The sequence below is a fragment of the Haliotis cracherodii genome, unplaced genomic scaffold, assembly GCF_022045235.1.
Source record: "Haliotis cracherodii isolate W230 unplaced genomic scaffold, xgHalCrac1.p SCAF_31, whole genome shotgun sequence".
NCBI classification, from domain to species: Eukaryota; Metazoa; Mollusca; class Gastropoda; order Lepetellida; family Haliotidae; genus Haliotis; species Haliotis cracherodii.
The window spans coordinates 1878672-1890080 of NW_027266288.1; the positions used below are offsets into that span (position 1 = coordinate 1878672).

At 40.1% G+C, this 11409-nt stretch overlaps 1 protein-coding gene across 1 annotated transcript; it reads right to left on the reverse strand.

Moving 5' to 3' along the window:
* Positions 1–451: 451 nt before the first annotated feature.
* On the reverse strand, positions 452–11025 carry LOC139477111 (sialate:O-sulfotransferase 2-like). Its single transcript, XM_071259657.1, has 3 exons — positions 10911–11025; positions 1540–1682; positions 452–598 (listed from the first exon to the last, which is right to left on the reverse strand). The coding sequence occupies exons 1-3, from the start codon at positions 11023–11025 to the stop codon at positions 452–454; spliced, it is 405 nt and encodes a 134-aa protein (XP_071115758.1).
* Positions 11026–11409: the final 384 nt, after the last annotated feature.

Consider the following 11409-nt stretch of genomic DNA (forward strand, 5'->3'; position numbering starts at 1 on the left):
GAATTCTTAACCACACTTCAGAATGAGGCATCTAACCGCCAGCACACATTTGTCCCCCCTCTCCAAGGCAAATCTCGTAAAATGACCTCTCTAAATCTTGACTGACCACACAATTCAGTAGTTTTATTGTATTTTTGGTCATTTATTTATACCTGCTTTGGTGTCTCACTTTGCATTAGATCACATAAGTTCTCCTTCAAGAAATTAAATCAACTGATAATTATCACACAAAGTGTGATACATTTTCTTAAATTGGTAGCGCTAACTAGTAACTTAGATTGTAAATGGTTCACAATTTTGTTGAAACTATCGCAGAAACAAGGGGGTTGTGTAAATCCTGCTGGGGTCTATCGATGACAGGTCTTTCATGAAGGCTAAATGCATGTATTGTTAATGTAAAATTTCTCGTCTCAATATGGCTGAATTAGTTCAAAGTGATGTACATGGTACTTTAACTGTTAATCTTATAGATGGATGTCCTAAAGTATCCTCCACACAGCAAGCTGCTGTCACCAGCACATGGCATGCTGCATTCCTTGTCGGGTACCTTGGCGTGCCCAGATTTGATGACATGACCGCAGAAGCATTGACTTGTGCACTGTAATCAGAAAAAGTAAGCATCACTTGCCATGTGGCATAAGAAACAATAGAGAGCATCATTCACCTGATGAAGGAGTAAGCATGTACTCCGAAACGTTGTGTTCCTCATAATAAATAAGTTGACATCCATATATTTTCTTCATTGATAGAGAGCATACATTCTTTCCACAGCACACTCACCATTAAATATCCCGCACTAGATTTATTTCTCAAACCGATGTCCTTTCTGAACTATAACCACGACGTTTCAAAACGATATTGGAACAACATATTTCTAAAGTGGAGATTTGTGAAGCTGGTCACAGACATTGGAATATGACAGCATGCTAAACGTCATCAGACTTCAGACTAAAATTGCATTTTCTCATTCAGGGTAATACCTAAACACTCCGACATACGGAAGATCCGTCTATTGTGACTAGGTATGATATCATTGTCATAGTAACTCACTCACCATCGATTGCTCATGCATATTGTATCTACATGTACATGTAGCCGCACCCAAAAGCAATAGGGGCGGTCGGGTAGCCTAGTGGTAAAGCGTTCGCTCGTCACGCCGAAGACCCGGGTTCGATTCCCGACATAGGTACAATGTGTGAAGCCCATTTCTGGTGTCCCCCGCCGTGATATTGCTGGAATATTGCTAAAAGCGGCATAAAACCAAACTCACTCACTCACTCAATACAGTAATGGTAGGCGTTATTATCTCTACACGTATCAGTTCCAACATTTCAAATGCACCCAAAATAATAACATTGGTTTATTTTATCAATAAGCAGTCAGGGCCTACAGTATTGCAGAATGTAGATCGTGGTCTAAGGGGACGATTTTATGACGGTGTGTGGATATGAACATGCACAATTGACTGTGAAGCAGATAACACATATTTTAAAACATGCCTTCCCATGGAGCTCTATAAACAGTAACAGTGTTGCCTACCTCAGTTCCAAAGTAGATGTAGTTGATGCTATGGCAGTGCTGCATGCAGGTTTCAGTTGTCAGGCCTGTCACATTCTTCATGAAGCCGTGTGGAAGTACTCGGTCAAAGTCATCGTAGTAACATCCAATGTACGATGCATTAACTGTATGACCAAATATATGATCGCATAAGGGAGGGAATATAAAGTCATTGGTTATGATACAGGCGGATGAAATGTTTTTTTTGCGTGGTAATTTAATAAAATGGTATCACCACAAGAGTAATGTTTAGAAAATAAAATGAAAATAGTTAAACAAGCAACAAAACAAATATAATTATATAACAGATATTCATGTTAAACTAGTTGGCTAACACATAATATTTTTGTTTTATAAAATACGACATAATATCAATAGGCCCTCAAAGGGACATCACTGCTTCCGGCACGGTATCCAAGGACGTTTTACCCTATGCGTTTATTCCTTTGTGGTTTTTGGTAAATTAAGCCATGATTTGCAATCAGCTCAAATATATACTATTGCAGAGAAACTGATTTCAAAATGTTTTGAGTGATATACGAGTAATGATAGTATGTATTCAGATTTTTCCTTTGAAAACATTCATAGTGCAGACAACAGGCTGGGATTCAAGAGCATAAAAGACTAATTCAGGGCATTCAAAATACAGTCTAAATCGTCCACGCCAATCAAATTCATCTTTATGTATCTCTACTTCTGCATGCGTCGACAAGGAAAACGAAGGCTGGCCCAACAGTTCTAAGCCTGACTACCTTTCAACTATGGACCATAACAAAGTGAACCAGTCAATGTAGTGCATTGTTATAGTAGTTCATTGCAAGTGTATCTAGTCTGTTTCGGCCATTTGCATATTAGTGACAGCCATGGACGTGATTGGGGTCCAAATGGACACATAAATGGAAAAGAATAAGAACTAATCAGTCATTAAGCTTTTGACTTCAGAGAAAAGTACTCCTCGGGGAATTTAATGACCGCATGTCACAAGTGTATGGGGATAAGTGCCCTAGCTATGCCGCTGTTAAACGTTGGGCAGCTATGTTTTAGGCTGGGAGGACTTGATGGTGACCCTAGGTCTGGATGTCCCTCATCTTCCATCAGGCACTGATGAAGAGCAACCTCCACGTGGTGAGTGCTGGGTCGCTAATTGCTCTTCCCCCGTGTGGACCTGGGGCAGAATGTGTCCTTAGCACCCCATTTCTGGTCGTAAAAGGCGACCGAATTGGGCAGCCGTTTACCGTGGGTTGCGTCCCTGTGTCGGCTTAGGACGGGATTCTGGTGGTTAAGTGCACTGGTTTTCCTTTTGCCTAAGACACCACTTTGACCCTTATTTCGCCAAGACGGGTGATAGGATGGGCCCGGTTTTATCAATCGGCTGGTCACGCCATGCCCTGAGCATGATACACTTTGATTTTGAATAAATATGCAGATATATTTATATTCCATTTAATATTTCTGGAAAACCTCAAAATTTGTATGGGATATTTATCTGCCTAGAGTCAGAAGGCGGTGGCTCATTGGCCAATATGGCATTATTGACCTCCAGGTTCCATTTGTCTTCAGAAAATTGTCAAGGGCGGAACCAGCCTGACGTTATTCTGTTTGACTCTCTTAGCTTCCGTGTCTGTATTGCTCGAGTATAGCATGCCTGTAACCATGGTGTTTGTAGTTTGCAGCACCGTCCTTGTATACACTCCATGGTGGGTGGGGAGCAGGTGTGTCGAACATCCTTTTTCCATTAAGGCTACCCCACAGATCACTGGTTCTCGACAGAAAAAAACAAAAGAAGACATATTGATATAGATCCTGCAATATCTTCTGATGATTCTGTACAAAATAGTCATCTTGGCCACGATTTCTGGTTGTTGAAGGGATTGATGGTGAGCCTCTCAAACTCAATCCCTTTGTAGTTTTGAAATCAATTGAAGGTATTTGTGGTACTGTGAAGACTGTCACTCGTCTTCGGTCCGGTTCATTGCTCGTGGAGTGTGCAAGGAGAATCTACTCAATGCTGATCATTTTGCAAATACAGAGATTGTTGGCTCTGTGCACAAAACACTCAATTCATGTAGAGGTATTGAAAGTGATCGTGCGAAGTGCCTCTCAGACATGTCTGAAGAGGAAATTGTAGAATAATTGAATTGAATTGATACGTACCTTTTTACGTTCAACCTCGCAAAGCTTCCATCCTCAATAAAAGTCGGATATTTCAACATTTGAGTGGATGTGTATTTACGAAATCCACTACGTTGTTTTAATTGTCAACGATTTGGACATGGAGCTAGATCCTGTCATCACACACAAGTTTGCTCCCGCTGTAGTGAGACTCATGATAACACTGACTGCACAAATACCATCAAATGTGCAAAGTGCAGTGGTGTCCACTTCAAAATCATGTCCATTTTTTTAAACACAAACCAAAATTCTGAAAATAAAGTACACCAAGGATATTTCATTTAGAGACGCAAAGAAACTGGTAACAAGTAAATCGACCACTTCGACCTCTTCACTGACTTATTCTGCTGCAATCAAACAGCTATTAGCTGGGTGTTGAATGTTCAAAAAGTACTGCATCGAATTGATACTGATGACACTGAACCAGACACTGTACCTGACTTGAGAAAAAATAGACCTCTTTCGAAAAGTTAAAAAAAACAACGTAAAAAAGAAGCAAGGGCCCTTAAACATGTTGAGGAGCCTTTGCCATCGAATGTTCCTTTGGAGGTTGATAACCCTTTTGAACCTCTGGATATGGAGGTTACTCCATTGCTGCCAATACCCCTCTTCAGGCTGTTGCAGTACGTATAACGTTAAATATTGTTTTACTATGTGTTCATTGTATACACATGCACAAAAGTTAAGCGCCACCCACCATATTTGTGAGCTGTTACTTTTGGCACTTAGTGATTACTATTATAACGAGATGTACGATTGTTATAAGCCGTATATGTTGTCCCAAACCAAATTTGTCTTGTGTTCCAAAAGAATATGAGCAGAAAGGAATTTTACCGAAGACCAGAAATTGAAGGATTAGAAAACACTGAAAAACTTTTTTTGTCATGTAACTATCATGAAATCAAGTGTCACATAGACACCCTAGGGAGTGCAGAGTCTACTGCAAGACAGAAACGTCAGTAACGTGTGTATGATCCACGGACATTGACCACAGCTTCAACCCTATGCCTCATACTCATTACAAGTCGTTGAATGCTTTTCTGAGGCAAACGGATCCATTCTTCATGAAGTGAGGCTTCAAGTCCAGCGAGATTTTGAAGTGGGGGATCACGATGTCTGATTTTCTAGCCAAGAATGTCTCAGAGATGCTCAATCGGATTAACATCCGGACTACAGGCCGGCCAGGGAAGAGTGGCAATAGCTTCTTGACGCAAATAAGCCAAAACTGCCCGAGATCTGTGTGGTCTAGCAGTTGTCCATGTAAAGAGGTCTTGTTTGAAGAGGATGGTTGTCAAAATGAGGGACTACCACTGGACGAAGAACGGCATCTTGGTATTGATGGCCATTCAGGTTTCCACGAATTGTCACCAGCGGAAGTTTGCAGCCAAAGGACACACAACCCCATACCATGACAGACCCCCCGCCACATGCTAAGGTCTTCGGGGTGTTCCTTGGCGCAAAACGAGTGTTACATTGCCTCCAAAACATGTATTCGACTGTTCAACAGTTCGTAGCAGCATTTGACACTCAACAGACCAATGGATCCTTCTCCAGTTGGCCAAGTTCCATCGACTACGGGCACGACACCATATCAGACGATTCCGCATGTGCCTTTTGGTCAGTTGAGGACCTTTTACTAGTCTTCTGGCGTTATATCCAGCCGTTCTGAGGCGACGCCTTATGGTCATCGTCGAGTGTCTCTGATGGGTAATCCACTGTAGTCTTAAATCTGTTGAAGTGGAAAATGGATTTCGTCTGACTATCCTGAAAAGACGACTATCCTCTCTGTTAGAGGTATTTCTTGGCCTACCAAACCTATGCCTGTCATGGACATCATTGGTGATAACACTGTGATGACGACCCATTTGTCTTGCAATGGCCCTGCATGACATGCCAGCATTTTTCATGCCTATCACATGCCATCTTTCAGCGTTCGTTAACTTTCGCCTGGCCATTGTTGATTTTCAACCTCTTTTGGAAGGGGAATCTCCCACAGGATCAAAATGCAATCACGTGTCTGAAACTTGAATTTCACTATTTATAGGGTAGGGAAACTGCAGCAACACGTAAAGCACGCTTTCCTTGTGGTATCTGGACAAATATTGGTTCATGAAATTATGGAAGCCTAATTCAGTCGTACATCATCATATTTCGTTTTTCTGATTCCCACACGTGAAATCAAGAGACTATGAATATTGTGGCACTTACCTTTTGTGCATGTGTATATATATCACCATCATACCCTCTCAGACAGTCTGATCTTCAGGCACTATATGACCAACTCTCTAAGCCCTGTGTTATCATGGGAGGTCTGAATGGCCATAATCCGTTTTTGGGTAGTACTCACAGCAATAATAAAAGAAAATTACTTGAAGATTTTTTCTTAAATAACGATCTGTGCATTTCTAATGATGGTTCTCATACATATCTACATCCTGCAACTGGAACATACTCTTGTCTGGGCTTGTCAGTTGTAGATTCTACTTTACTTAATAAATTTGAAGGTCAGTCCACAATCACCTCTGTGGAAGTGACCATTTTCCTACTTTTTTAAAATCTGTTACACCTTCTGGTATTCCTCCATCTACACGTTGGAATTTTACTAAAGCCAACTGGGCATTATATGAAGTCCTTTGTTCTAACAAACTAAAACCTGAAGTTTTTATTGATGTTCCCGACTCTATACAAATGTATTCCGAAGTCCTCCTCAAATCCTCACATACGTAAACCATGGTTCATCAATGATTGCAAACAATCTAGGAAGGCACGGAAAAAAACTGAACAGCATTTCCGACGCCACCCAATGGTCCATAATCTCAATAAATTTAAAATTCTAACTGTTAAAATCATAATGGACAACAGTCGCCAAAAAAATCCTGTTTAGAAACCCTTTTGATAATATTTGATAAAATCTGGACGTCAGGAGAATTTCCTTTTTCATGGCGTGAGGCTATAATTGTTCCCATACCTAAACCCGGACGTGATCATACTGATCCTTCCAAATATCGACCCATTTCATTGACTAGCTGCGTTTGCAAAACCATGGAATGCATGGTCAATAATAGATTCACATGGTACTTGGTATCAAATGATTTAATAACAAATATTCAACGTGGTTTCCGTAAAAAATCCTGTTTTGAAACCCTTTTGATAATATTTGATAAAATCTGGACGTCAGGAGAATTTCCTTTTTCATGGCGTGAGGCTATAATTGTTCCCATACCTAAACCCGGACGTGATCATACTGATCCTTCCAAATATCGACCCATTTCATTGACTAGCTGCGTTTGCAAAACCATGGAATGCATGGTCAATAATAGATTAACATGGTACTTGGAATCAAATGATTTAATAACAAATATTCAACGTGGTTTCCGTAAAAATCGCAGTACCATTGACCAGTTAGTTCGATTGGAATCATTTGTTAAGAATGCCGTTATAAACAAACAACATGCACTGTCTATATTTTTCGATCTAGAAAAAGAATTATGACACTACATGGAAGCACGGTATTTTAAATGATTTATATGACTTTGGGTTGCGAGGCCGTTTGCAGACAATTTCAAGTCCGTGTGGGCTCAAGCCTGTCTGATCAGGATCAGGGTGTCCCACAAGTCAGTATTTTATCTCTTACATTGTTCAGCATAAAAATAAATAGTCTTTCCAAAGTTTTAAACGATTCAATTGATGTATCACTTTTTGTGGATGATTTTATCATGTCGTGGTATAAACATGCGTACTATAGAAAGACAATTACAACTGTGTCTAAATAAGATAAATAAATGGTCGTTGGAAAATGGTTTTAAATTTTCAAAATCTAAAACCAATTGTATACATTTTTGTAGAAAATATGATCCTCATAAAGACCCTGATTTAGTTTTAGATAGTACTCCAATTAAAGTTGTAAAAGAGGCTAAATTCCTGGGTACTATTTTTTATCACCATTTAACCTTTTTATCACACATCAAATATTTGAAAAATATATGCCTGAAGGCTCCTGACCTTTGAAAGTCGTTTCAAATTCAAAGTAGGGAGGGGATCAGAAAACCCTCCTCCAACTGTACAGACCCGTGAAGATTCCGGGGTAGAATAGGTCTTCAGCAACCCATGCTTGTCGTAAAAGGCAACTAACGGGATCGGGAGGTCAGGCTCGCTGACTTGGTTGATGCATGTCATCGATCACAATTGCGTGGATCGATGCTCATGATATCAATCACTGGATTGTCTGGTCCAGACTCGATTATTTACAGACCGCCCTCATATAGCTGGAATATTGCTGAGTGCGGCGTTAAACAATAAAAACCAACCAATCCAACCTTACGGGGCACTTATTATCAAGGCCTGAGGCTTTGCCTTGGAGCCTTTAGAACATCCCCTATCAATAGTTTGTATGTAGAGGCGGATGAGACTCTATTTGCAATACCTCCAAAAGCTCTATTCAAATCCTACTAATCCTGCATATGGTTGCGTTTTTAATCCTCTCTTTGAGGATATATACCATAACAAGTCATTCCTTGTTCCTCGAATCAATTCTTGGCCTACGAATCAAATCTGACATTTCTGCTGCCAAAATCAATCTTGAAAATATAGCTCCAACTCAGCTTTTGTCCTCTCCCCCATGGCAGTTGGTACAGCCAGAGGTTGACCTGTCATTAACTAAACTAAAGAAATCAGAAACCAACCAACTAATCTATCAACAAGAATTAAATGAATTGCGGAACACATATAACACATTCGTTCGGATCCAAGGATGGTGACGCGGTTGCTAGGGCCACCGCCGTTGGATCGAGGATTACGTCTTCACGACTACGAGATAATAGTTCTATTTATACAGCCGAATCCCATGCAATTTTAACGGCTCTAAAATATATTGGTAAACAAACTAGGCATAAGCAATTTATATTATATTCGGACTCCCTCTCGTGTCTTCAGGCTATTAAAAATATATCATGTAAGCATCCACTATTAATTGAAATTATTGAATTATATAATCAACTTGCTACTGGCCAATACAACATCGTTTTACAAATCTGTGACACCATTTCTTATTCCATACAGTGATTATAAACCCGTGATTAGATCTTACATCCGTGATCTAATGCAAAAGAAGTGGGACACTCAAGTAGGTATAAATAAACTTCATGAAAGTAAACCAAATATCGGTTATACCTACTTGGGATGTCAGTCAAGATTTCATGAGGTCGTATTGACCATTCAAGATACACTAATGAATATATATTGAACGGTGAGGATCCCCCATTCTGTATCCCTTGTGATGAAAGAATCACAGTCAAGCATGTCTTACTTGACTGTATTGATTTTTCCATCACAAGGTATATTTCAAAGTTTCATCTACAAAGGATATTTTTAACAATATCAGCTCTCATTTAATCCTTAGGTTTTTTTTAAAAGAAATATAACTTGTACATAAATTTTGATAAATGTGTTTTGTAATTAATAAATGTTCTTTTGATATTGGTAAAACAAATTGGATAACTAAGATTGCCAGTGGCTGTACCTCGAAGGGGGTTGAAGTAGTGTAAAAGGATTGTCCCCTGGAGATGGTCCACGTCATTCGCAGTATATTTAGTACTACCACGTTTTTAATCGCAGAATAGATGTTCTTTTAATTCGGCTAAATTGACAATAATCGCCAACCACTGAAGGGATGGTGTAAATCCTGTTAGAGTCCATGCAGGTAGCAAAAGTACTGTAAGTCCCCGTGGACCCTAGCGTGGTGATCTACCTTCTGTTGTTGGCGATCTATAGCCTGTTTTTATATTGTGTTGCAAAATGATAAAATTCTAGTTAATATTACCGATCTGACGTTAAACTTTAACTCACTCACTCACTCACTCACTAAATGGGCGGGCGGGCAGCCCAGTGGTTAGAGCCCTCGCTTGTCACGCCGAAGGCCCGGGTTCGATTCCCGAGGTACAATGGGTGAAGCCCATTTCTTGTGTTCCCCGCCGTCATAGTGCTGGAATATTGCTAAAAGCAGCGTACAACGATTCTCACTCAATGTAATGAGTATTATCGATGCTTCGCTTTGATATCAAGGCAGATAAGTTCAAATGAATAGCTAGCCTTCTACATTTCTGGACAGTTGGTTTTGTAGCTCACTTATACAAACACATGCGGAAGTATGACAAAAATGGTGACAATGAGATTACACACATCTTACATTTAGCTCTTAGTTCTGGTTTACCTTTACATTGTCAACTGAGCATGTCGACATGATTTGTTAAAAAAAGAAGTTAAATATAGGTAACTCAGCATCAATGCTGACAAATTAATATGCTTCTGTGGACGTCTAACAAATTATCATAAAATTGTCAGTGTTACCAGGCATGAGGAGTGGACGCCCTTCTAAACCTGCTCCTCTCGAAAAGCCGAACCCAAAAACCTTTCTACGTCATCCGACTCAGAACAAGTATATGAATTTAGTTTCAATGTTAAAGTTTTCATAATGGACAACAGTCGCCAAAAAAGTGTATTCAGAAACAGTAAAGTTAGAGAAATCAGTATTAAATATGTCGGAATGATTTTTTCTCTGACAATTATGGTGAACTGACATCGATCGATTTATAAGCGTGTATGGAAATGAATCCTCCAGATCCACTAGCCCAACACCATCAGCAACTCAGACCCGTGGCAGCGTACCAACCAACTGCCTACCGAAGATGAGATCCAGCGCAGAAGATGGGGATGGATTGGGCACACTCTGAGGAAGCCAGTCAGTAACATCACCAGACAGGCGCTGTCATGGAACCCCCAGGGAAAACGAAAAAGAGGACGGCCAAGACACTTGACGACGGGACCTCGGGCAGACAGTAAGAAGATGGGACACACCTGGAAACAACTAGAGAGGGCTAGGGAGGACCGAGGACTCTGGCGGACTGTTGTCGGCGGCCTATGCTTCGGGAGGAGCGATGGGCATAACTGACAGACTGATGGAGATGATTACAAACTACATAGTCAATGTATAACTACAAAGTGGTGTTACTACACATGAAGGTGTGTATCACTACATAAGCTATAATCCAAAACCAACTGTTGAAAATACTGATATTTTATGCGTGTCTTGTATCCCATATTTCAGGGATGGAAGAAATTGTCCAGGATGAGTTAACAAAACAAGAAAGCAGCAATAGACGATAGGAAGAAAGATAATAACTTACTTCTCTTGAGGTTCGCTGTCCATATTTCATAGCCCCCGTACTCCTTGAGACACTGACAACGTCCAGCTTTAGAAAAGAAAAAGCCGCACCTACTGACTGTTTTGCAGCAACTCATAGCACATGTCAACCTGTTGGCTACTTTAAAGTGCATGTCATCTGTCAGCTGCACGGTATCGGTTACTTTTCTGAGTGCATTTTGGTTAACAATGGCGTAAACGGAAACAGTAAAAAAAAGACAACAGATTGAAGCGCCGTTGATCATTTTCACTGTTGCTCTGCCGTCGTCTTGAAGCACAAAGTGTTTTTTTTCTGAAATATTTGTGCTATCACTACAAGCAGGACTGACAATTAACCAATCAAAAATTTAACGGAAAGTGTCGATTAGCTTGATAAAGGCAAACCTTTTCAACATGGCTATGATATATGTATCACTGTATCTATTTATACAGAAAATGAATACAAGATAGCATTTATGTGGGAAACGATATGTGAAGGATGA

Coding starts and splice junctions, on each gene's coding strand:
- LOC139477111 (XM_071259657.1), bottom strand. CDS start 11,025: ATGAGTTGCTGCAAAACAGTCAGTAGGTGCGGCTTTTTCTTTTCTAAA. Junction 1,683..10,910: donor GACAGCGAACCTCAAGAGAA/GTAAGTTATTAT, acceptor TTGGTCATACAG/TTAATGCATCGTACATTGGA. Junction 599..1,539: donor ACATCTACTTTGGAACTGAG/GTAGGCAACACT, acceptor TTCTGATTACAG/TGCACAAGTCAATGCTTCTG.